The sequence below is a fragment of the Liolophura sinensis genome, chromosome 6, assembly GCF_032854445.1.
Source record: "Liolophura sinensis isolate JHLJ2023 chromosome 6, CUHK_Ljap_v2, whole genome shotgun sequence".
Classification (NCBI taxonomy): Eukaryota; Metazoa; Mollusca; class Polyplacophora; order Chitonida; family Chitonidae; genus Liolophura; species Liolophura sinensis.
In genome coordinates, this window is record NC_088300.1 from 80,325,548 (window position 1) to 80,353,362 (window position 27,815).

The 27,815-nt window shown below is 42.4% G+C and overlaps 1 protein-coding gene across 1 annotated transcript in view; it reads left to right on the forward strand.

The window, feature by feature from the left end:
* The first annotated feature begins 2,292 nt into the window (after positions 1 to 2,292).
* LOC135468839 (uncharacterized) overlaps positions 2,293 to 27,815 on the forward strand; it is a 37,909-nt gene continuing 12,386 nt past the window's right edge. Inside the window, exons 1-22 of the mRNA XM_064747289.1 lie at positions 2,293 to 2,379; positions 7,607 to 7,708; positions 11,545 to 11,748; positions 12,608 to 12,682; positions 12,987 to 13,142; positions 13,929 to 14,074; positions 14,594 to 14,716; positions 14,908 to 15,019; positions 15,697 to 15,851; positions 17,579 to 17,680; positions 19,431 to 19,502; positions 20,109 to 20,235; positions 20,348 to 20,457; positions 20,836 to 21,015; positions 22,057 to 22,237; positions 22,664 to 22,873; positions 23,164 to 23,238; positions 23,473 to 23,637; positions 24,513 to 24,673; positions 26,195 to 26,317; positions 26,425 to 26,536; positions 27,101 to 27,258. Of these exons, the coding sequence (XP_064603359.1) occupies positions 2,373 to 2,379; positions 7,607 to 7,708; positions 11,545 to 11,748; positions 12,608 to 12,682; positions 12,987 to 13,142; positions 13,929 to 14,074; positions 14,594 to 14,716; positions 14,908 to 15,019; positions 15,697 to 15,851; positions 17,579 to 17,680; positions 19,431 to 19,502; positions 20,109 to 20,235; positions 20,348 to 20,457; positions 20,836 to 21,015; positions 22,057 to 22,237; positions 22,664 to 22,873; positions 23,164 to 23,238; positions 23,473 to 23,637; positions 24,513 to 24,673; positions 26,195 to 26,317; positions 26,425 to 26,536; positions 27,101 to 27,258 (2,856 nt within the window). The 5' untranslated portion in view covers positions 2,293 to 2,372. The remainder of the gene's footprint in view (positions 2,380 to 7,606; positions 7,709 to 11,544; positions 11,749 to 12,607; positions 12,683 to 12,986; positions 13,143 to 13,928; positions 14,075 to 14,593; positions 14,717 to 14,907; positions 15,020 to 15,696; positions 15,852 to 17,578; positions 17,681 to 19,430; positions 19,503 to 20,108; positions 20,236 to 20,347; positions 20,458 to 20,835; positions 21,016 to 22,056; positions 22,238 to 22,663; positions 22,874 to 23,163; positions 23,239 to 23,472; positions 23,638 to 24,512; positions 24,674 to 26,194; positions 26,318 to 26,424; positions 26,537 to 27,100; positions 27,259 to 27,815) is intronic.

The window sequence follows — 27,815 nt, forward strand, 5'->3', positions numbered from 1 at the left end:
GATAAAACCTGCCGAGATGAGCATGTTTTTACATGTTCCAGAATGTAACAAATACTGACCCCGTGCGGTAGATGAAATATTTGTGGCAGCCATCCCAAAATAACGCCAGTTAAACATCTTTACAGCATTCTGCGTTTATGGCAACGGGTGCAAATTGCTGTGTCATGTAAACTCAGCATTCCGGACGCCACATCTGTAGAACTATCATGTCTAGCTACAAGAATGCACAAATTCGCTCAAACAAACCTGAATTTATGCTAATCAGTCAAGAAACTATTCAATCAACAAATCATTCATAAATCGATCAGTCAGTCAATCAATCTGCTGATCAGTAAAGCTGCCAATCTATAAATCAGCTAATGCCAACTTAGACATATGAAATCAGCCAGATCTGTGACCAAGTTGTCCTCTGTCTCAGGTCTGCTCAAGGGTGTTTCAGGAGGAAACCATCGCCCTTCTGCAAGCATCTGAACAACTTTCCTTACCCCTGACACACGTTTTCTCCCGCAGAACGAACTCAAGGTGTGTGTGCGGAGAGGACACAAATGTCCATTGGACTTGATGAACTATGATACAGCTGTCTGCTGTAAACCCTAACAACACTGTCACCAGGTTTTGTCCGTTACCCGCAGCAAATGACTGTGCTTATTTATTTATTTATTTATTTTTTTATTTTTTTTTAGATTTATGGATGGAGGAAACCTAAGTAGCCTGATGTAAACCACCGACCTTTGGCACCTATACTGACGAACTTTATTAACCGTAATCTATTCTATTATATTTCCGACGTGCCACGTATAGAGGTATATGCACATGATATTGTTGGACGGCAAGTTGTTTTCATCGAGCGCTAGACGGCGCAAATTGCCACATCATGTAGCGTCATCGATTATCGCTCATTATCATCAAGACCCCACAAACAGTGAGGGCCAAGGAATATATACTTATGCTCCGTTAAAACGCCCAAGTTTGAACCGGCAACTAGCGTGTTTTGGGAATTTGACTTTGGACCCTTATTTATTTATTTGGTTTATGTATGACCCATTATAAAGGTGTATTATATACTGCAATCCGTTATCTTGGCAGTGAATAACGAACCACGCCGTTGCTGATTTACAATTCTGTTACACGCTGCAATTCACGTTCTTATTTATTTACTATTCTGTTACACGCTGCGATTCACGTTCTTAATTATTTACTATTCTGTTACACGCTGCAATTCACGTTCTTATTTATTTACTATTCTGTTACACGCTGCGATTCACGTTCTTATTTATTTACTATTCTGTTACATGCTGCAATTCACTTTCTTATTTATTTATTATTTTGTTACACGCTGCGATTCACGCTGTTATTTATTTATTATTCTGTTACATGCTGCAATTCATGCTGTTATTTGTTTATTATTCTGTTACACGCTGCAATTCATGCTGTTATTTATTTATTATTTTATTACACGCTGCGATTCATGCTGTTATTTATTAATTATTTTGTTACACGCTGCGATTCACGATGTTATTTATTTATTATTCTGTTACACTCTGCAATTCATGCTGTTATTTATTTATTATTTTATTACACGCTGCGATTCATGCTGTTATTTATTAATTATTTTGTTACACGCTGCGATTCACGATGTTATTTATTTATTATTCTGTTACACTCTGCAATTCATGCTGTTATTTGTTTATTATTCTGTTACACGCCACGATTCACGATGTTATTTATTTGTTATTCTGAAGACACGCTGCAGTTCACGTTGTTATTTATTTATTATTCTGTTACACGCTGCAATTCGTTATCTGTAAATTGTAGTTCATGTTTGCCGTGTGCATGTTTAAATGTGATCGGAATAGATCAAGTGCTGGACATATAGTGGTTTACAGAGTGAATGAGGTCACCGGCTATGTGATGCTGACTGTAGTACACGGCAACTCGCATTCCTGTATACCACGGTTTGTTGGTAGTCCATAACACCTACAGAAAAATAGCATGGCGTAGTGTAGTGTGCAAATGCATGATTAGTTTATCCTTTATATCAGTAGAAACTGTAATTTTTCTGTCAAGCACAACATAAATAACATGAAATAAATAAATAAAATAAATTTTAAATGTAGTAAATAAGTTTTTAAATAAATCGATCAATCTCGCATCAACACGTGATACCTCCTCATAGCCTATCTCTGCATCTGTACGTATACAAGTCTCCATGTAGATGAATTGCATGATAGTGTTTCTGTTATCTTGGACTGTAACCCGCCTTGATAAGCTATACGAGCTTTGACTATACAGATACTATGGGATAGGGAAATGCGCCGCCAGTCTTTTAACCAACCTCGCCTATATTTGAACAACACCTACAATTAAGTAGAATGGAGGGTGAGTACAGTCATTTTGTTTTAATAATTATCTGTCTACCTATTTGATCATGTTTGTGGGTGCCTGTCTCTTTGATGATGTTTATGTGTGTCTGCCTGAAAAATGATGCTTACGTATATCTGCCTGTTTGATGATGTTTACGTGTGTTAGCCTGTTTGATGATGTTTATGTGTGTCTATCTGTTTAATGAAGTCTGTTTATGTCTGCCTGTTTGATGACGTTTATATGTGTCTGCCTGTTTAATGATGTCTGTGTCTGCCTGTTTGATGTCGTTTATACGTGTCTGTCTGTTCGATAATGTTGATGTGTGTCTGCTTGTTTGATGACGTTTATATATGTCTGCCTCTTTGATGATGTTTATGTGTGTTTGCCTGTTTGATGATGTTTATATGTGTCTGATTGATGATGTTTATGTGTTTGTCAACATGACAATGCTGATGTGTGTCTATCTGTTTGATGATGTTTACGTGTGTCTGCATGTTTAAAGATGTTTATATGTGTCTGCTGGTTTGATGATGTTTAGGTGTGTCTATCTGTTTGATGATGTTTATTTGTGTCTGCCTGTTTGATGATGTTTATTTGTGTCTGCCTGTTTGATGATGTTTATGTGTGTCTGCCTGTTTGATGATGTTTATTTGTGTCTGTCTGTTTGATGATGTTTATGTGTGTCTGCCTGTTTGTTTTTATATCCATGTATATGTGCCTGGGAATTAAATGCCCATACGAGCGATCGATATGCAGGGTAACATACTTTGTCCTAGATATCAGGCCGATTACGGATTGATTTAATGTCATATATACTCAGCCAAGAAGTAAGGAGCCAGATACCAAAATTAAGCGAGGCTCTGTTCCAAAGGAGGCAGAACAGGACGTGGAAATTCCAAGCCATGAAGTCTGAAGTGAGGAAGAACCACGCGAAGTACCAAACGAGGAAGCAGCAAGCGATATACAAAACGAGGACTTACCAAACCAGGAAGTAAAAAAGTACCAGAACAAGGAAGTACCATACAAGGAAGAACAAATGTAAGAAAGGTACGAAGTGAGGAGATTTCACACGAGAAGGTACAAAATGAGGAAGTACCATGCGAGATACTACAAAGCGGGAAAGCACATTGCGAGGAAGTGAGAAGTGAGGAAGTACCAATACTAAGTTAAGGAAGTACACCAAGTAAGGAGGTACCACACCAGGAGGAACCACGTATGAGGAAGTATAAGGAAGTACCAAATGTGGAAACATCAAGTGAGGAAGTACCAAGTGAAGATGTACCAAGTTAGGAAGCATGAGGGAGTACGAGGAAGTACCAAGTGAGGAAACACCAAGTGAGGAAGTAAGAGAAAGTACCAAGTGTGGAAACATCAAGTGAAGAAGTACCATGTGTGGAAACATCAAGTGAGGAAGTAAAAAGTGTGGAAACATCAAGTGAGGAAGTACCATGTGTGGAAACATCAAGTGAGGAAGTACCAAGTGAGGATGTACCAAGTGAGGAAACACCAAGTGAGGAAATACCAAGTGAGGAGGTACCAAGTGAGGAAACACCAAGTGATGAAGTACCAAGTGAAGATGTACCAAGTGAGGAAGCATCAAGGAGTACGAGGAAGTACCAAGTGAGGAAACACCAAGTGAGGAAGTAAGAGGAAGTACCAAGTGTGGAAACAACAATTGAGGAAGTATGAGGAAGTACCAAGTGAGGAAGTGTGAGGAAGTATCATCTAGACCAGTACAATATGTCTATGCTATGCATATCCGCATAAAACATGCGCTTAAATTAATGATGATTCAGTACCCTTACGTTATAAATATAACAATAATTCAGTACCCTTACGTTATCAATATAACAATAATTCAGTACCCTTACGTTATAAATATAATGATAATTCAGTACCCTTACGTTATAAATATAATGATAATTCACTCACTCACGTAACACCTGAAGTATGACTCTACTTCAACTAGGTATCACTATGAATATGAAGTTAATTCAGTACGGCAGCATTAAAATATAATGATAATACACTCACTCGAGAAAAACACTCTAAGTAAGGAGATATTTCAGTGCAGGAACTAACTATAGCAGTTGATCATAACAGTAGCACTATAAGTATGCTGATAGCTAGATAATACACATGATGATACAGTTCGGTAGTACGATGGGCAATACGAATGATAAAGCTTCATTTTAGTAGTACTTTAGGTGTAATAATAATTCAGTAAGGTACGTAGAACTGTAGGCCTATGCATGATAATAATTCAGTAAGATACGTAGCACTTTAGGCCCATGCACGATAATAATTCAATAAGGTAGGTAGCACTGTAGGCCTGTACATGATAATACTTAAATAAACTGTAGACATATAACTGATAGTAATTCAGTAAGGTACGTAGCACTGTAGCCATATCCATCATAATAATTCAGTAAGGTACGGAGCACTATAGATTTATTTATTCATTTGATTGGTGTTTTACGCCATGCTCAAGAATATTTCACTTATACGACGGCGGCTAGCTTTATGGTGGGAGGAAACCGGACAGAGCCCGGGGGAAACCCACGAACATCCGCAGGTTGCTGACATACCTTCCCGCTTACGGCCGGATAGGAAGCCAACATGAGCTGGAGTTGAACTCACAGCGTCCGCATTGGTGACAGACTCCTGGGTCATTGCGCTGTGCTAGCGCGCTAACCAACTGAGCCACGGAGGCCCCCGTAGCACTGTAGACCCATGCATGATAATATTTCAGTAAGGTACGTAGCACTGTAGACCCATGCATGATAATAATTCAATAAGGTACGTAGCACTGTAGACCCATGCATGATAATAATTCAGTAAGGTACGTAGCACTGTAGACCTATACATCATAAAAATTCAGTAAGGTACGTAGCACTGTAGACCCATGCATGATAATAATTCAATAAGGTACGTAGCACTGTAGACCCATGCATGATAATAATTCAGTAAGGTACGGAGCACTGTAGACCTATACATCATAAAAATTCAGTAAGGTACGTAGCACTGTAGACCCATGCATGATAATAATTCAGTAAGGTACGTAGCACTGTAGACCTATACATCATAAAAATTCAGTAAGGTATGTAGCACTGTAGGCCCATGCATGATAATAATTCAGTAAGGTACGTAGCACTGTAGGCCCATGCATGATAATAATTCAGTAAGGTACGTAGCACTGTAGACCCATGCATGATAATAATTCAGTAAGGTACGTAGCACTGTAGACCCATGCATGATAATAATTCAATAAGGTACGTAGCTCTGTAGGCCCATGCATGATAATAATTCAGTAAGGTACGTAGCACTGTAGACCTATACATCATAAAAATTCAGTAAGGTACGTAGCACTGTAGGCCCATGCATGACAATAATTCAGTAAGAGACGTAGCACTGTAGACCTATACATCATAATAATTCAGTAAGGTACGTAGCACTGTAGACCTATACATCATAATAATTCAGTAAGGTACGTAGCACTGTAGGCCCATGCATGATAATAATTCAGTAAGGTACGTAGCACTGTAGACCCATGCATGATAATAATTCAGTAAGGTACGTAGCACTGTAGACCCATACATGATAATAATTCAGTAAGGTACGGAGCACTGTAGGCCTATACATCATAAAAATTCAGTAAGGTATGTAGCACTGTAGGCCCATGCATGATAATAATTCAGTAAGGTACGTAGCACTGTAGGCCCATGCGTGATAATAATTCAGTAAGGTACGTAGCACTGTAGACCCATGCATGATAATAATTCAATAAGGTACGTAGCTCTGTAGGCCCATGCATGATAATAATTCAGTAAGGTACGTAGCACTGTAGACCTATACATCATAAAAATTCAGTAAGGTACGTAGCACTGTAGGCCCATGCATGACAATAATTCAGTAAGGTACGTAGCACTGTAGACCTATACATCATAATAATTCAGTAAGGTACGTAGCACTATAGGCCCAAGCATGATAATAATTCAGTAAGGTACGTAGCACTGTAGACCTATACATCATAATAATTCAGTAAGGTACGTAGCACTGTAGGCCCATGCATGATAATAATTCAGTAAGGTACGTAGCACTGTAGGCCTATACATCATAATAATTCAGTAAGGTACGTAGCACTGTAGGCCTATGCATGATAATAATTCAGTAAGATACGTGGCTCTGTAGACCTATACATGATAATAATTCAGTAAGGTACGGAGCACTGTAGGCCCATGCATGATAATAATTCAGTAAGGTACGGAGCACTGTAGGCCTATACATCATAATAATTCAGTAAGGTACGGAGCACTGTAGGCCCATGCATGATAATAATTCAGTAAGATACGTAGCACTGTAGGCCTATACATCATAATAATTCAGTAAGGTACGTAGCACTGTAGGCCCAAGATGATAATAATTCAGTAAGGTAGTTAGCACTGTAGACCTATACATCATAATAATTCAGTAAGGTACGTAGCGCTGTACCCATATGCATGATAATAGTTCATGGTAGTAATTCAGTAAGGTACGTGTAGTACATTAGGTATGATTATAATTTAACAATAATTATTAAAATATAATGATACCTAATGTACTTTGCGTGTATGTAGAATTACGTTAATGACTCATTATCACCTTAATAAATTGTTATCACACGCAGGGACTACACCGTTACATGGCTATAGTACTACCATATCAAGTGCTGCCTTACCGATGCATTATCATAGGTGTACCACCACTTTACTGAACTATCACCCCATGTACAGAGTTACCTGACTCTACACGTATGACAGGATTAATAACTGATTAAGATATCCATGTACATGGGTTGAAAGTGGGAAGAAGATTCCTAATTCATGTGACAGTAGATCAACTCGAATGAATCACTGAATTCGGTAATGATGAAAGTATCGACATAGGAGCTCTACTGGTGTGGAAAGAGAGCACAAAGTCTGTGCATAGTCTGTGCCTACACGGTAGTCGGTGTTTAAGACTGTAATAATCTGCCTCTTGATAAGCTGTAGACCTCCTGTTGGCACGGATACATTTGATTAACATTACAAATGGGTTCCTGTAGATGTAACAGTTTATAGTCAGACATTACTAAAATATTGAAAAAGTAGGGTGTTTAATGCAGAAATCTATTGGTTAGGTTTGTGTAAATCTCGCCTGAAGCTATTCCCCTTGTTCTTTCCGTGAGAGCGCTCGCCAGAGTTGTCTTCTCTTCACTTTTCAGCCTTTCCATCAGTGGTCTTCTGTATAGTTGGATTCCTGGTTTGTTCTAAATGCCAAGACCCATCAAAACTTAAACCATGTGACCCAAATGCTAAAAATACAGGTAAGTTCATATTTAGCATATGCATTCTAATCATACGGGATGGATGAAGTTTCACTATTTCAATTGCGGCGAAGAACATTCAATGAGATGCCGTTACATCACTAAATTTCCACAAGTCGCGTAGTTTAGGGCCATATCGCCTTAACCTGTTGTTTATAAACGGCTGCTATTCTCAGCCTGTGTGCAGTTGAAGACTTCAGGTGCCAGTTGTTAAAAAGCGTACTAAAGTTAAGCCAGGATGAAAGCTTACTAAAAAGATTAAGGAAATATTATTTTGTTGTTACAGAGCTTAAGCACTACGCGTCACACCCTTTTGAACGACTGGGCCCAGTACTTTCACAGTTGAACGACTGGGCCCAGTACTTTCACAGTTGAACCACTAGGCCCAGTACTTTCACAGTTGAACGACTGGACCCAGCACAGTTGAACGACTGGGCCCAGTACTTTCACGGTTGAATGACTGGTCTAAGTACTTTCACAGTTGAACGACTGGGCTAATACTTTCACGGTTGAACGACTGCGTCCAGTATTTTCACGGTTGATCGACTGGTTCAGTACTTTCACGGTTGAACGACTGGGCCCAGTACTTTCACAGCTGAACGACTGGGTCCAGTACTTTCACAGTTGAACGACTGGGCCCAATACTTTTACAGTTGAACGACTGGGTCCAGTACTTTCACGGTTGAACGACTGAGCCCAATACTTTGACAGTTGAACGACTGGGCCCATTACTTTGACAGTTGAACGACTGGGCCCAGCACAGTTGAACGACTTGGCCCAGTACTTTCACAGTTGAACGACTGGGCCCAGTACTTTCACAGCTGAAGGACTGGGCCCAGTACTTTCACGGTTGAACGACTGGGTCTAGTACTTTCACGGTTGAACGACTGGGCCCAGTACTTTCACGGTTGAACGACTGGTCCCAGTACTTTCACGGTTTAACGACTGGGTCCAGTACTTTCACGATTGAAAGACTGGGCCCAATACTTTTACGGTTGAACGACTGGGTCTAGTACTTTCACGGTTGAACGACTGGGCCCAATACTTTGACAGTTGAACGACTGGGCCCATTACTTTCACAGCTGAACGACTGGGCCCAGCACAGTTGAACAACTGGCCCCAGTACTTTCACAGTTGAACGACTGGGCCCAGTACTTTCACATTTGAACGACTGGGCTCAGTACTTTCACGGTTGAACGACTGGTCCCAGTACTTTCACAGTTGAAAGACTGGTCCCAGTACTTTCACGGTTGAACGACTGGGTCCAGTACTTTCACGATTGAAAGACTCGGCCCAATACTTTGACAGTTGAACGACTGGGTCAAGTACTTTCACGGTTGAAGGGCTGGGCCCAGTACTTTCACGGTTGAACGACTGGGCCCAATAATTTCGCGGTTGAACGACTGGGCCCAGTACTTTCACAGTTGAACGACTGGGTCCAGTACTTTCACAGTTGAACAACTGGCCCCAGTACTTTTACAGTTGAACGACTTGGCCCAGTACTTTCACAGTTGAACAACTGGCCCCAGTACTTTCACAGTTGAACGACTGTTCTAAGTACTTTCACGGTTGAACGACTGCGTCCAGTACTTTCACGGTTGAAGGACTGGGCCCAGAACTTACACAGTTGAACGACCGGGCCAAGTACTTTTACAGTTGAAGGACTGGGTCCAGTACTTTCACAGTTGAAGGACTGGACCCATTACTTTCACAGTTGAAGGACTGGGTCCAGTACTTTCACGGTTGAACGACTGGGCCCAATACTTTCGCGGTTGAACGACTGGGCCCAATACTTTCACAGTTGAACGACTGGGCCCAGTACTTTTACAGTTGAACGACTGAGCCCAGCACAGTTGAACGACTCGTCCAAGTACTTTCACAGTTGAAGGACTGGTCTAAGTACTTTCACGGTTGAACGACTGGGTCCAGTACTTTTACGGTTGAAGGACTGGGCCCAATACTTTTACAGTTGAACGACTGAACCCAGCACAGTTGAACGACTGATCCCAGTACTTTGACAGTTGAACGACTCGTCCCAGTACTTACACAGTTGAACGACTGGTCTAAGTACTTTCACATTTGAACGACTGGGTCCAGTACTTTTACAGCTGAACGACTGGGTCCAGTACTTTCACGGTTGAACGACTGGGCCCAATACTTTGACAGTTGAACGACTCTTCCCAGTACTTTCACGGTTGAACGACTGGGCCCAATACTTTGACAGCTGAAGACTGGGCCCAATACTTTGACAGCTGAAGGACTGGGCCCAGTACTTTCACGGTTGAACGACTGGGCCCAATACTTTGACAGCTGAAGGACTGGGCCCAATACTTTGACAGCTGAAGGACTGGGCTCAATACTTTGACAGCTGAAGGACTGGGCCCAGTACTTTCACGGTTGAACGACTGGGCCCAATACTTTGACAGTTGAACGACTGGGCCCAGTACTTTCACGGTTGAACGACTGGGCCCAATACTTTGACAGCTGAAGGACTGGGCCCAATACTTTGACAGTTGAACGACTGGGCCCAATACTTTAATAGTTGAACGACTAGGCCCAGGACTTTCACAGTTGAACGACTGGTCCCAGGACTTTCACAGTTGAACGACTGGGCCCAGTACTTTTACAATTGGACTACTGGGTCCAGTACTTTCACGGTTGAACGACTGGGTCTAGTACTTACACAGTTGAACGACCGGGCCAAGTACTTTTACAGTTGAAGGACTGGGTCCAGTACTTTCACAGTTGAAGGACTGGACCCATTACTTTCACAATTGAACGACTGGGTCCAGTACTTTCATAGTTGAACGACTGGGCCAAGTACTTTCACAGTTGAAGGACTGGGTCCAGTACTTTCACGGTTGAACGACTGGGCCCAATACTTTCGCGGTTGAACGACTGGGCCCAATACTTTCACAGTTGAACGACTGGGCCCAGTACTTTTACAGTTGAACGACTGAGCCCAGCACAGTTGAACGACTCGTCCAAGTACTTTCACAGTTGAAGGACTGGTCTAAGTACTTTCACGGTTGAACGACTGGGTCCAGTACTTTTACGGTTGAAGGACTGGGCCCAATACTTTTACAGTTGAACGACTGAACCCAGCACAGTTGAACGACTGATCCCAGTACTTTGACAGTTGAACGACTCGTCCCAGTACTTACACAGTTGAACGACTGGTCTAAGTACTTTCACATTTGAACGACTGGGTCCAGTACTTTTACAGCTGAACGACTGGGTCCAGTACTTTCACGGTTGAACGACTGGGCCCAATACTTTGACAGTTGAACGACTCTTCCCAGTACTTTCACGGTTGAACGACTGGGCCCAATACTTTGACAGCTGAAGACTGGGCCCAATACTTTGACAGCTGAAGGACTGGGCCCAGTACTTTCACGGTTGAACGACTGGGCCCAATACTTTGACAGCTGAAGGACTGGGCCCAATACTTTGACAGCTGAAGGACTGGGCCCAGTACTTTCACGGTTGAACGACTGGGCCCAATACTTTGACAGTTGAACGACTGGGCCCAGTACTTTCACGGTTGAACGACTGGGCCCAATACTTTGACAGCTGAAGGACTGGGCCCAATACTTTGACAGTTGAACGACTGGGCCCAATACTTTAATAGTTGAACGACTAGGCCCAGGACTTTCACAGTTGAACGACTGGTCCCAGGACTTTCACAGTTGAACGACTGGGCCCAGTACTTTTACAATTGGACTACTGGGTCCAGTACTTTCACGGTTGAACGACTGGGTCTAGTACTTTCACGGTTGAACGACTGGTCTCAGGACTTTCACAGTTGGGTATATGAGCTATGTGTTTCTCTCCAGGCCCAGCTCTGCCAGCACTTCCCAAGCAGTTCTTCTCTCGTGTAGAGTTCACGGTTGTCAACGCCAGCAAGACGATATATTTGGAGGAATATTTTGACCAGATCAGAAACCGTGCTGAAATTCGGGCTATCGGTCTGTTTGACCAGGGCAAGGAATCGCGCCTGATTGCCAGCTACGACACCGGCGAGCTATTCGATGTAGAAGGTATGTGCTAGATGGGGGTTTGATAGATATTTACTGTCCCTCTACTCGGCTGAGAAAAATCACTCTATCAAATAATGCCTTTATTTGACAAGGATAGTTTATAAGATTTAGGGGTGTATTCTCTTAAAAATATTTTGATATACTGATCTCTTTGTATTCATGGTAAGAAAAAGAGCCTTATAGGCCTGCTCAGACATAAATTCATGACATCCATATGCATCCCAATTCTGTGAGAATCTATTACTTAAATCTCCTGTCAAATCTCCAGTAACCAATCCTCCCAGTTCCAAATCCCTGTGTCCCCCAACCATCTCTATTCCAAATCCCTGTCGAAAATCACCCCTATTGCAAATCTTCTGTCGCCAGACATTTCAATTTCAACTCCCTGTCGCCAGTGATCCCTATTTTAAATCTCTTATCGCCAATCCTCCCTTTTCCAAATCTTCTGTCTTCAATGCTCCCAATTCCAAATCTCCTGTCGCCAATCATCCCTGTTCCAAATCCGGGTCTCCAAACATCCCTGTTCCAAACCCCTGTTGCCATTTATCGCTATTCCAAATCTCCTGTCGTCCAATCATCCCTATTCCTAACGCCCTGTCGCCACAATCCTCCCTGTTCCAAGGCCCCGTAGCCAGTCATTCCTGTTCCAAATCTCCTGTCTCCAAACATCCCTATTCTAACCCCTCTGTCGCCAATCATCCCTATTCAAAACCACCTGTCACCAGTCATTCCTATTCCAATCCTCCTGTCGCCAGTCATCAAAATTCTATGAAGATCGTGCTTACCGGAAAGGAAAACATACGTCATTATGAAATGAGAGGCCAGGATTCTTATCTAACAACACTGTTTACTCCTTCAGATGGCATATGTGTGACGACAGCTATTTCTAATGACGACACATTTGTGTTTGCGTTTAACCAGACAGGTGGGAAAGGTAAGATAGTATTAAAATATAACCGTGTATACATCATAGTTTCCTTGAATCACCAAAGAATTGATAATTCTTTGGCTTGTATAATTTGAATATTGGTAAATTTATAAATAATTTATAAATTGGTTGCTGTGAGCTCCAATCCAGTACATACTGGCCTACTCTCCGGCCGTACGTGGGGGAGGGGAGAGAGGGGCCAGTATCCTGCGGATAACTGAGGGTTTCCCCTGGTAAAATACCAATAAATAAATAATATTACAGTGAATTAGACTGTATTTGGAATATACCTGTAGCATTCCTCCATCAGATCACGTGATGAGTGCCCAAGAATCGCTGGAGTTCGGTAAGAAGTTTAATGAAGTGTACAAGGGGCCCACCACGGTGAGGAATATACCGGTGAACCACTGGCAAGCCTGTGTCATGGAAAACTCAGAGAAAACAACCATTGATTACTTCTTCGCAGGTAAGTGCTATTATACAATCAGTTTTACAACGAATACCATTACGGTACACGGTTTTCTGTGCGAATACCATTACACGATTTTCTGTGCGAATACCATTAGACGCTTTTCTGTGGGAATTTCATTACAAGACTTTCTGTGGGAATTTCATTACAAGATTTCTGTGGGAATTTCATTACAAGATTTTCTGTGGGAATTTCATTATAAGATTTTCTGTGGGAATTTCATTGCAAGATTTCCTGTGCAAATTTCATGACGTTGTCTTCTCATTGAATATCATTACACAGTCTTCTCACTTCTCACAGTACCATTGCACGATATTGAATTAGTGATTTCATTACAGTATCGTCTTAGTGAATTCCATTACCATAAAATCAGAGAAAACAACAATTACATATTCGCCAGAGAATGTTATTACAGGATTTTTTATTTTTCTCATTGGATACCATCACATGATCTTCTAAGTAAATACGCATTTAACATAAGGTGTGAGTATATATAATATTATTTAGCAGCATAAAATGTACGTGTGTAGCGTAAGGTGTACGTGTGTAGCGTAAGGTGCATGTAACATAAGCTACATGTACACCTGTAGGAACATTATATTCTGTGTAATTTGTCCACATTAAAAAAAAATTGTAAATACATATTCGGTAATATTTATTAGAAATGATGGTGGGTTATTGTGCAGTAATTATACACAAAACCAGGTCATTTTCAAAATAAAATAAGAAAAACGTTTTAAAATCGTGTGGTTTTATGTCACTGCTGTTTTACCTTGTTTACAGTGCCCGGTCAGTGGACAGTTCCGGCGTCGTCAGGAGCAATCCCTATACGGTCAATATACACCACCGAAGGACAGGGCGGCTACATACAGTATTACGAGTATGTCTACTTCCAGGACTCTCTGCCGCCCTCCAACGAACCCTTCCTAGTAAGTATATGTATGTTGACACTTCCTGGTAAGTATATGTATGTATTCACCCTTCCTGATAAGTATATGTATGTATTCACACTTCCTGGTAAGTATATGTATGTATTCACCCTTCCTGATAAGTATATGTATGTATTCACACTTCCTGGTAAACATATGTATGTATTCACACTTCCTGGTTAGTATATGTATGTATTCACACTTCCTGGTTAGTATATGTATGTATTCACCCTTCCTGAGAAGTATATGTATGTATTCACACTTCCTGGTAAACATATGTATGTATTCACACTTCCTGGTAAGCATATGTATGTATTCACACTTCCTGGTTAGTATATGTATATATTCACACTTCCTGGTAAGTATGTACAAGTATTTACCCTTCATAATAAGCGTATAATTAATAGTTAATATAGTTAATCTTTGCTTGTAAGCATGTACAGGAGTTTTTGTGTTGCTTATTTAATTCATTTAAGTATAAACCATAATATTGATTCTAGTAAACTCTTATAATTTCAGACTCCTCCAATGGTTTACTGCCCTGGAAGGTCAAACACAAAACCTCTGCCAAAAATTCCCCGCCATTTTACATTCCGCGCCGAATCTGTGATGGACTATTCTCCCCTTGTGACGTCATATGACGTAAGTGAGTCTTTGTTCATCTGACGTCATTATTTTGTCACATAGCCTTGGTATCACTTATGAGGGATACATGCATCAAACTGGTGCAATCGTCACTTTTTCCTTGAGGCTTTCTTCTCAGTAACAAAATTTTAACAGTGTGTGTTTTTTTTTATTTTGTTTTGAGCTGAAAAAGTTTATTTACCTTGTAGATGTGGTATGATTATGACAATCAGCTGACTCGACTGTCGGGAACCCCCTTACCCACAGGAGGAAGAACGTATGGCTCTAACCCATTCACAGAGGTCAGGGACTTCAAGGCGGGTCAGTGCAAGCTTTTTATGCTACAGACGTCATTTGTATCTTATCTCAGTTTTGTTTTGTATTATATTGAGGATCCTTTCACTCATGCACCAACGGCTGAGTCGTTCTGGGGAGATGGACACTGTATGGAGCATGGGGATGTCTTATGGACACGCTGGATGGTGTCCGAAACAGCCGATTACAGGTTCTCATGTCATAGTACATAGGGAAGTATGCACACAAGACACCATACAGTTTTCTGATCCAGTACTGTATTGTAACAGATATACAATAAGACTACTTGAAAGGTTCCTCACATATATGTGTAACCAATTGACTCCGAGCCTCCCGCTCGACTGACTTCTTGATGTCACTGCGCATGTCTGTTGCCATTGTAGGTGTGAATACGCGGAAACATATAGTTCCGTATTTAAATCCATCAATCAAGACGGATCAAGGTTATCCCAGTGCCCTAAACAACTTCCCAATCAGTGGAGCTGCACACCATTACGTGACAGCAACACACGCATCGTCTTACATGTATTGGGATTTTAGTGTATTCTTGCCTTCTGCGTTTCCACTGTATAGGATAAGAATCGATAAAAATTATGGCGTATGACTTTCGCCTCTGTTTGGATAAGTATATCGTACCAGTACACCATTCACCATTTTATGATCTTTCACCTTTGTTTGGGCAGGTATACGCTATACCATTGACCAGATCTATGGCAATTGTACAGTCTCGCCTATCAACGCGGATATCATGAACTCTGTAGACAAGGGAATTGTCTTTCTAAAAAACCAGTCAGACTTCTTTCACCTGGACGTGGCAAACTTCACTTACGTGGGACAGGTATGTTCTGGAGACAGAATATTCCCACCACGCCCCCGACAGGATAGGACACACAAGTCTGATAGGTCAAGAAGAAATCATCTACATGAATGTAACTGACAGAACATGTATCACGGCAAACAACGGTTCCACCGACATGCACATAAACACAAGACATATCAACTTTAGGTCTTGGTAGCCTTGGCAGTATTTTGACCTTGTATTGATGGAGCTAATGCACTGAGCCATAGTAAATTACTATATTTTTTAATATACCACTCAAAACTGCAATACTGATTTGGGAACGAAAAACAACCAAGCGACATTTAATAATAGTGGGACTGTGCCAAAGCTGTTAAATGTGGGCTTGTCACTAGGCTGTTAAGAGTGGGCTTACAGAGACCATCGTATTGTTATTTGTGGACTTTATGCCATGCTGTTATATGTGGGTTTGTGACCAGACTGTTGTATGTGGGTTTGTGACCAGGCTGTTATATGTGGGTTGGTGACCAGGCTGTTATATGTGGGTTTGTAACCAAGCTCTTATATGTGGGTTTGTGACCAGACTGTTATATGTGGGTTTGTGGCCAGGCTGTTATATGTGGGTTTGTAACCAGGCTGTTATATGTGGGCTTGCGGCTAGGCTGTTATATGTGGGTTTGTGACGGGGCTGTTGTATGTGGGTTTGTGGCCAGGATGTTATATGTGGATTTGTAACCAAACTGTTATATGTGGGTTTGTAACCAGGCTGTTATATGTGGGTTTGTGACCAGGCTGTTGTATGTGGGTTTGTGACCAGGCTATTATATGTGGGTTTGTGACAAGGCTATTATATGTGGGTTTGTGACTAGGCTGTTATATGTGGGTTTGTGACTAGGCTGTTATATGTGGGTTTGTGACCAGGCTGTTGTATGTGGGTTTGTGACCAGGCTGTTGTATGTGGGTTTGTGACCAGGCTGTTATATGTGGGTTTTTTGCCAGACTGTTATATGTGGGCTTGTGGCCAGACTGTTTTGTGTGGGTTTGTGACCAGACTGTTATATGTGGGTTTGTGACCAGGCTATTATATGTGAGTTTGTGACAAGGCTATTATATGTGGGTTTGTGACCAGGCTGTTGTATGTGGGTTTGTGGCTAGACTGTTATGTATGGGTTTGTGACCAGACTGTTATATGTGGGTTTGTGACTAGGCTGTTGTATGTGGGTTTGTGACCAGGCTGTTGTATGTGGGCTTGTGGCCAGACTGTTTTGTGTGGGTTTGTGACCAGGCTGTTGTATGTGGGTTTGTGGCCAGGCTGTTATATGTGGGTTTGTGACCAGGCTATTATATGTGGGTTTGTGACCAGGCTGTCGTATGTGGGTTTGTGACCAGGCTGTCGTATGTGGGTTTGTGACCAGACTATTATATGTGAGTTTGTGACAAGGCTGTTATATGTGGGTTTGTGACCAGGCTGTTGTATGTGGGTTAGTGACGGCGCTGTCGTATGTGGGTTTGTGACCAGGCTATTATATGTGGACTTGTGACCAGGCTGTTATATGTGAGTTTGTGACCAGGCTGTTATATGTGGATTTGTGGACAGGTTGTTATATGTGGGCTTGTGACCAGATGGTTAAGTGTTGGTTTGTGACCAGGCTGTTATCTGTGGATTTGTGGCCAGGTTGTTATATGTGGGTTTTGTGACAAGGCTGTTGTATGTGGGTTTGTGACCAGGCTGTCATATGCGATTGGTCTTTGTCGTTTCTCTGCAGAGGAAGGCACGTGACATTGAAACGGATGTTTGGATTGGCCAGAGACAGGACTATCCGGAAGGCTCCAATCTGACCTCAATCTGGGAGTGGCACTTTTCTAAGGTGAGTATCTCGTCATGTGGGCCTGGCATTATGTTAAATAGAGATGGTGTAACAGTGACCCGTGACATGGGAAAAATAGAGTGGCATATATATATTATCCTGTCATTCGTCAACACACCTTGTGAGCTACTTGACTGACTCCACGACAGTTCACGGATAAAAATCAGCCAACCATGAGATACACACACGCCGAACTACTCTGTTTTACTGCTTGACTTTGTCGTCTGTATGGAGGACAAACGTCCAAGCCATCGATATTTTAGAAATTTCTTTATCGTTTTCATCTGTTGTTGCGTAAAAATGATGTTGCGTAAGAAGGATGTTGCCGTCGAAGTTTTTGAATGTTCTTGTCTGCTATGTTTAGGGGCGTGTCAGTGGGCGTTTTCACACACTACGCACTTATGTCGTCGTCTCTGGTTATCCAGTGACTCCTCGAGGTTTTCCTTTGACAATTATGTTCGAAAACTGAAAACAGTTGTCTGCTACTCAATGTTTATTGTGTAGATGATAATGTAAATAAATGACCTAAGTTTTGCTTTGTAAAGGTAGATGTGAAGTTGAACCCCTTTGTACTTTTTTCGATGTTTCATTTACGGGATAAACAGAATCTCCAGAGACAAAGGCTCGAAACAAATGAATTTCTTTAATGTGAATAGATTTAATACTGCAGGGTCAAGATCCTATATATATCAAGAAGAAAATCAAGCACAACTTCGCAAAATTTGATGTCGCATTACACCAAGGCCCATCGTCACATTGTGAATTAAAATTGTTTTAATTATTCATTAAAAATGAACGGTTTATGCTAAACAATACCATATTAAAATTTTATCGACCGGCCATGTGTAAAGATAGGATGTCAAAATTTGAACGACCGACGGACACACGGACTAACAGACAGACAGATTTATAATACTGCTTGTTGGATACAAAAGGAATTCGATTACAATACAGGTCAGATAGTATGTTCACATGCAGGCTTAAGGTGTCATTTTAACCATACGTACAGACGTGTGGTTGACAGTGAAACAATCTCTAATTACATGTATATGAGGGCGTGGTATCAGACGTGTTATCCGTATGCTTGACAGTGAACAGTCTCTAGCTACAAGTATATGAGGGCGTGGTATCAGACGTGTTATCCGTATGCTTGACAGTGAACAATCTCTAGCTACATGTATTTGAGGGCGTGGTATCAGACGTGTTATCCGTATGCTTGACAGTGAACAATCTCTAGCTACATGTATTTGAGGGCGTGGTATCAGACGTGTTATCCGTATGCTTGACAGTGAACAGTCTCTAGCTACATGTATATGAGGGCGTGGTATCAGACGTGTTATCCGTATGCTTGACAGTGAACAGTCTCTAGCTACATGTATATGAGGGCGTGGTGTCAGACATGTTATCCGTATGCTTGACAGTGAACAATCTCTAGCTACATGTATATGAGGGCGTGGTATCAGACGTGTTATCCGTATGCTTGACAGTGAACAGTCTCTAGCTACATGTATATGAGGGCGTGGTATCAGACGTGTTATCCGTATGCTTGACAGTGAACAGTCTCTAGCTACATGTATATGAGGGCGTGGTATCAGACGTGTTATCCGTATGCTTGACAGTGAACAGTCTCTAGCTACATGTATAAGATGGCGTGGTATCAGACGTGTTATCCGTATGCTTGACAGTGAACAGTCTCTAGCTACATGTATAAGATGGCGTGGTAATATCCAACGTATTGTTTCCTTTTCAGCCAGGTGTATACTTTAATACAGGTGATTCTAACAAAAGTCACCCAGTCAGATTTACTGTGTCAGTGAAGGGGGTAAGTGTAAAACCTTCCTATATAAATAATTCTTCTGTAAACAATGGCTTAACTACTTCTGTAGCCCTTTCTGTTCAACTTTTTTGACCGATACCATTTCAATCATTGGTGGATTCGACAATCACCGATCACACGTGGTTAATCCTTGAAAGACGTGAAATGATTGATCGGAAGTGATGTTGACGTCGTCTCGTGGCTTTACGTGACCAGAGGGCACCAGATGACTCTAGGAGGGCTATGAAAGTATCTGTTTGTGTATTTGATTGGTGTGCAGTGTTATTAATCCACTGAAGATGGGTTCACTGTATATGATGACGGTTAGGTGTATAGGGCTTGATGAATCAGGAGAGCACGGAGTAAACCACCGGCCTTTGTCAGGTATCCGACAAACATCCTGACTTAAAGTCGCAGTCTAGCTAGATGTATCCTGTTCCTTGATCTCATACTGAGAAAGTACAGTAGATCATGGACATCATCTGAGTTTACTTATATTTGTCATGAAAGGTTTAGAAATAAACGTTGAACTTTATTAGAAATAAACGTTGAAAAAAAATGTAACTTTCAAATAGTAATTTTCAGGTTCTTAGACCTTGTTCTTCGTTACAGGGTAATCTTGGTTATCAGTACAATGTTATCGACTTTGACGACTCTCCGCTGGACTTCTCCGATTTCGACATCACTCCGTGTTTTGAGGACAGTAGGATTCGGCGATTTCAGTTCGATTTGGAGACAGGTCAGTACGACTGTGTAATTCGGCTGAGTTATCATACACTCATGTTTGTATCACAATTCTAATAATCCCTCTTCTCCATCATTAATAATGATCTCAACTCTGTGTCTGGCAGCCGATCAGGATGAGGTACCCTCCTTTGATCTGTTTCCCGCCCGAGACGCCATCAGAACTGCCGTCAGCTTACAAAAAAAGATCTCTCTTCTGCGGATTCAAGAAGTACAGGTAGCTAACGTGATCAGATGTGGTCCGATAGACAGAAAGGATTATGGAACAGAAGACATGCAAATAAATATTAATACATAAAAAATGTAAAAAAATTCTCGAAGATCAGAAACGTAACTTTGAAGAAATATTTCGCTTGATGTTTTTTTAATTGACATTCTGCGGGGTTTTTTACCTGTGTTTTGTAAACCTAATGTCTTCAGCGGATCAAGTAGACGCTGTTCGTTCAATACAGATGCTAGCATACAGATCAAGTGTCGGAGAGCGAACCGGTTATCTAAATGTTAAATCCTCATAACACTTGTGTAAACATGTTGGGCGCATGGTAACTTTTATTTTTATTGAGTTGAATTTGTTTTTTCTTGTGTTTACGACAAGGTGGATTTCAAACAGAAAGGTATTCACACCTCGTTTGCTTTGATGGGACTGCCAACAGTGACTGGGGATGCTTCCTTCAGCGGCCAGCCGCCAGTTCCTCTAGACGCCGTCGCCAGCACACTGGAAGAAAGTATTGAAGGGAAACGCTTCAAAGTTTTGTTAACAACAGGCGGCCAAGAGGTAAGCGAAACTTGTTGTAGAAGTTGTACAGAAGTACTATACTGGGATATCAGAACTAAGGGGAAGAAGAGATTTTTCTGCCAGCGATAGTTTTCTTCTGGCTTCTGGGAAGCAGAGCTAAGGGGAAGAAGAGATGCTTCTGCCAGCGATAGTTCTACTCTGGGAACCAGAACTAAAAGATACTTCTCCCAGCGATAGATCTGTTCTCGGAAGCAGAACTGAGTGGAAGAAGAGATACTTCTGCTAGTGATAGGTTTATTCTGGGATCCAAAACTAAGGGGAAGAAAGATACTTCTGCCAGCGATAGTTCTGTTCTGGGACGCAGAACTAAGTGGAAGAAGAAATGCTTCTGCCAGCGATAGTTCTGTTCTGGGAAGCAGAAATGAGGGGAAGAAGGGATGCTTTTGCCAGCGATAGTTCTGTTCTGGGAAGCAGAACTGAGGGGAAGAAGAGATACATCTGCTAGGGACAGTTCTGTTCTGGGAAGCAGAAATGAGGGGAAGAAGAGATACATCTGCCAGCGATAGTTCTGTTCTGAGAAGCAGAACTGAGGGGAAGAAGAAATACCTCCACCAGAGATCAGAGTAATACTTGACTTGGCTGTCATGTTGTGAAGAGTCAGACACATTCAATCTGTCGTATGCACGTGTATTCTGTCAACATTCACGTGGTCAAACTGCCGTCTAATTACCACACCTTTTATCACAGAACCACACAGCACCATCCGGGTTCTTGTGATATACCACTGGAACAAATAAGTACATAAATCTACAGAAATCTACATACAGATTGCTCAGGTTTGTAGCGTTCATTCTGGTTTTTTTTTTGAAGCTTAACCATTAGCTTTGTGTTATTACTTTTAAAACATATGCACAAGCACATGTAATGTATAATGTCATAACTAAACCAAGTGACAAAATGAGTCAGGTAACCCGCCTGTCCGTTCTCCTAGGTCAGACGAATATTGCTGTTTGGTACGGACAAACCTCGGGCCGGTTCCAAGGTGTTAACTACTGATCTCTTTTCCTTCGTCTGTTGCAGGTTACTCTGACCGCTGTACCCGGAAGTCTCCAAGAATTGGTGCGGACCGAAGACGGAAAGCTCGTTCCCATCGTGGATAAAACCACCGTGATACCGGCAGTGACGTCACATGCCCATGTCCCCAGCGCTATCGCTCAGTGTGTTGTCTCTCCCAGCAGTTCGCCCAGACGAAGGCGGGACGGTAGGGACAGGAATCATTGTACTGTTAACTGCTAATCGAGATACTGATGACCTGATGAAAACCTTAAATGACTTATGCTTACGTTGTAGCGATATGGTTGAATGGAGGCTGATCGTATGCTGTGACTACAGCAAAATATTTGTAAAAAAATCCGGATAAAAACTAAACCAAGTTTTTATTAATAAATCGCTCAAAACCAAGTATAATATAATAATAGTAATATACGCCCAATTGTTTTATATATTTGTTGGTGTGTGTTTCAATGCAAAGTCCCACGGCTTAGGCAGAGTTTATCACGCTTCCTTTGTGAGTATTTTTCCCGGCAACAAGGTAGTCCATAAACTCAAACCAAGCATTGAGGAGTGCAATATTTTCTATGTGACGGCGAGATTTTGAAGTTTTCTCGTGTTACTGATCTTTCCACAGCCAGCACTCCGCCCTTGCCATCCCTGCCCCCGGAATTCTTCGCGAGGATAGAGTTTACGATCTCTGGAGAGAACAAGACGATCTATCTAGAGGAGTACTTCAACCAGACAGGGAATAAGGCGGAGATTCGCGCCCTAGGGCTCTATGATGCTGGGGAGGAGACCCGCTACATAGCCAGTTATGATACAAAGGAGTTCTTCACAATCCAAGGTGAGAAGAAAAGACAGAGGTTAACAAAGTAAACTTGTCAGAATCTTCCCTCAGTATTACCAAGGAATTTAGGTCTCAGCCGGAGAGTATGAAGATTGTTACATGAAATGATTTACTGACGCTTTACACAGTAAATAAACATTAAGTGAGTGTTCATTAAACGCACAATCTGATAATCTTGCAGTTCAAAGTCTTACCTCTTCCCAAATCAGGCCATTCTTCGGTCTTGAAATCGCGTCATTTAAGGGTGTTCTTTCCCTCCTCAAGTGACACTTCCTGTCTGTTTCCAGATGACGAATGTTACACCTCACCACTATCTTCCTCGGATTCATTTATTTTCCCCTTCAAGATCGTAAACGGCAAAGGTAAAGTACACATAGCGAACGTAAAATGGGGATTTGTGAGTGGTCGTGGATAACCCTGTCCATCCAGGCACTGATATACTGGCTTTTAAAGCCTCATCGGGGTATCTATATAATGGACTGTAAACAGGGATTATTTGATAAGCGCAGTCTTGTCCATTTGCTATTGCATTGCCCATAGATATTAGTTCAACTGTGTGCAGGAAACAGTTTCAACCTATCTGAGTTGATTTTCAGAGCGTGTAATGAGCTCCACCGAGGCTCTGGAGTTTGGTAAGAACGAGAACGAGGTGTACATGGGCCGAACAACAGTGCGTAACATACCGGTAGATCACTGGCGCTCCTGTATACGTTACCCCAGCGCTGATAACGAGACCGTCACCATCGACTATTACTTTACCGGTAAGAGCAGGAATTATACCTGACCAGATAAAATGTCATACTGTCACCGGTAATGTGTGATCAGATATATATATATATATATATATATTTATTTGGTTGGTGTTATACACGGTGCTCAAACATGTTTCACTGATGCGACAGCAGTCAGCATTATGATGAGAGGAAACCAGGCAGAGCCTGGGGGAAACCCACGACACTTCGCACGTTATTGGCAGACCTTCCCATATAAGACCAATGAGGAAGTCAGCATGGACTGGAATTGAACTAATGTTGCGACCGCATTGGTGGGAGGCTCCTGGGTCATTGTTCCGCGCTAACCAACTCGGCCGCTGAGGCACCCTTGATGTGTGACTGAATATCAAGTGTCACATTGTCACACTACCACCACTTATGTGTAACTGGATATCAAGTGTCACACTGTCACACTACCACCAGTTATGTTTGACCGGATTCTAACTGTCACACTTTCACACTATCACCAGTTATGTGTGACTGAATATCAAGTGTCACACTGTCACACTACCACCACTTATGTGTGACTGAATAGCAGGTGTCACACTGTCTTACTATCCCCAGTTACAATGTACGTGTCTCCTAACAAACTATCAGCAGTTGAACCCGTGTGACCGGATACCAAGTGTCACCCTGTCACACTATCACCGGTTATGCAGGTCGGATATCAAGTGTCACACTGCCAAATTATCACCGTTGACCTTATATCAAGTGTTACACTGTCATTATCACTTTGCTTGTCACTGTTCTGTAGACCCAAAGACAATGTATAGACTAGTTTTTGTACAGTCTAGTACGTGTTCAGCATGTCTTTGCACATCCTACTCCCTAACCATTTGCGATCTCAATCTTTCCTTTCACAGTTAACTCCCTTTGGACGATGGGTGCCGGAGCTGTGGCTACTCCGATCAAGAGTGTCTTTCACGGACAGGGCAGGACGACAGAAGGACCGTACGAATATTACCAGTATTATGAATATGTGTATTTTGAGGATTACCTGCCGGACGACAACGAACCCTTCATGGTACGTAAGAACAAGTTCGCTTATTTCACGGAGAATGATACAGAAAGCAGTCAGGAGCGCACTGATGAGCCTAGCTATGTATCCTAGCTCCGACTGAGTATTGCTGCCTTCTTCATGTCACACCACTCACATTCTCGTGTAATGCCAAATCACTTGTGCCGGATTAGAAAAAATAGTGGACTGAAGAAAACGACCCAAAGCCCTACAGGTGGAATGAATGGATGGTTTCATAAATAAATTCTTGGGGTTTTACTTAACAATTTTCAGTCATTATTTATTTGATTGGTGTTTTACGCCCAACTCAAGAACATTTCACTTACACGACGGTGGCCAGCATTATGGTGGGAGGAAACCGGGCAGGGCCCGAGGGAAACCCACGACCATCCGCAGGTTGCTGACAGATCTTCTCACGTACCGCCGCACAGGAAGAACTTACAGCGAGCGCACTGGTGACAGGCTCCTGGATCATTGCGCCGCGCTGGCGTGCTAAACCCTAGGCCACCAGGGCCCATTTTCAGTGATATGATAACGAGGGGTCAGTAGGTGTGTATAGATACACTGTGTCTTCTTGTGGCAGGGTGAGTCCATGTCGCCAAAGTGCAGCCGCCACTTAAGTTTCATGTCGAATATATCAGACACCACACCCCACCCAGTCACATTATAAAGTCGCCGGGCCAACCATTTATGTTTCCTTGCTCTAAACTCTCAGTGCTGAGTGCCAAACGAGGCAGCTCAGCTAGCCTGGGACACTACGCATGTTAACGCAAAGCCCAGGGCCCGAAAGATAGACTTCCACGACGACAATTTCACTAAAATCCACAGCTCGAACCCCAGCTTGCATTTGGCTTACACTGATTCGCTGAGTCGACAAAAGAGTACTTATGTCAAGGCCAGCATCGGTAATCCATCTTTTAACGTTAATCCATTCAACTGAGAGACCCAACGAACTGCCAGAGAAGCTAATCATTGCTCTACATTCCTCGAATCATTTGTCATAATGTTTGTTGTCGTTTGTTTAGCTAATTTTGCCAACTGCACATAACACACACTTTGTCATGCGCAGTTCCGTATTAAGCTTTATCACGCAACCAGATTTTGGTCTGAGTTGCTGGTTCCAGACTCCCCCGATGTTGTATTGTTAATGGTTACACCCCCCCCCCCTCCCCTTCTCACTCATTTGTTACTGTTAATCCTTACAAACTCTTCCGGCTGATGATGCATTATCTTTGTTACTAAACAACTGTGACTCTCCTAATGATGTACTGTCTATGCCACAGCTTACAGGCTGTCCCACGAGATATGGGTTACTGTTACTGGTTACCGACTCCCCCACTGATGGATTATTGTCTGCGTTACTGGTTACAGACGCTCCTACTGTGGTATTGTCTATGTTACTGGTTACACACTCCCCCACTGCTGTATTGTCTATGTTACTGGTTACGGACTCCCCCACTGATGTATTGTCTATGTTACTGGTGACAGACTCCCTCATTGTTGTATTGTCTATCTTACTGGTTACAGACTCCCCCACTGATGTATTGTACTGGACGCAAGAACACAAAACCGATGCCAACCCTTCCGACTCATTTCACGTTCAGAGCGGAGTCAGTTATGGACACGATCTCGTTGGTTATGGCCTATGACGTGAGTATCACTGCAGTCACACCGTCCTCATAGCCTGCTTAGTTGTAGTTATACAAATGCTCAGTATTTGAATCGATGTTTATCAGTGTATTCGGTGTCATTACCAGATGTGGTACGATGCTGACTCACAGCTTACACGGATTGACGGCACTCCGCTAGAGACAGCCGATAACCAGTACGGAACAGACCCGTTCACGGAGATCCGCGATTTCAAGTCAGGTTTGTTGCCTTCCAACATTTATTCCTCACATTTTCAATACACATTCTGTAAACATTTGTCGCTTATGCGCATGATCGGAAGAAAAGAATTGTCTTGACAGTGATAGGAGAGACGACAGTTTCCACTTATGAAATCTTGGGTAGTTCAACAGTCATCAGATGTCGTACTGAATCGCTAAAATATATCTGTCTGTGTATCCGTCTGTCTGTCTATCTATCCAGGCAACGTGAAAGTGCTGTCTTGTCCTCAGGAATCCCCTACACTGTTTGTGTGTCTGTCCTCCGGGGGTCAGGTATAAATGCCGTCATGTTCTCAGGAATCCGCTGCGCTGTCTGTGTGATTGTATGTCAAGTAGAAGTGCTCTCTTGTCCGCTACTTTAATACCATGTCCGTCCATCTCCCCGCCTGTCTGTTCGTTTAGCTGTTTGTCTCTCTGCCTGTCCGCGTCACCATATACTTGTCCCATAGATTCCTCTACATTGTATGTTCGTACGTGTTTCTGCCCGTCTGTCGATCAGTCTCTGTCTTTCCGCTTTACGTATACGTGCCGTCTTTGTCCCTAGGAATCCGTTACACTATAGACCAATTGTTGGGGAACTGCTCGGTGACTCCGCTAGATGTGGACCTCACAGACTCCAGGAACAGTAACGGTAATGTCGTGCTCAAAAACCAAAAGCAGCTGTTTAACCTGGACGGCGGGAACTTTACGTACGTGGGGCAGGTAAGTGTGGCAGTCACAAACAGTAAACTACACACATGCAACTTTACCTGCACAGGGCAGGTAGGGTTGACAGTGACAAACAGTAAACTACACACATGCAACATTACCTACATAGGGCAGGTGGGGTTGACAGTGACAACAGTAAACTACACACATGCAACTTTACCTACATAGGGCAGGTGGGGTTGACAGTGACAACAGTAAACTACACACATGCAACTTTACCTACATAGGGCAGGTGGGGTTGACAGTGACAACAGTAAACTACACACATGCAACATTACCTCCATAGGGCAGGTGGGGTTGACAGTGACAACAGTAAACTACACACATGCAACTTTACCTGCATAGGGCAGGTGGGGTTGACAGTGACAACAGTAAACTACACACATGCAACATTACCTACATAGGGCAGGTGGGGTTGACAGTGACAAACAGTAAACTACACACATGCAACATTACCTGCATAGGGCAGGTGGGGTTGACAGTGACAACAGTAAACTACACACATGCAACATTACCTACATAGGGCAGGTGGGGTTGACAGTGACAAACAG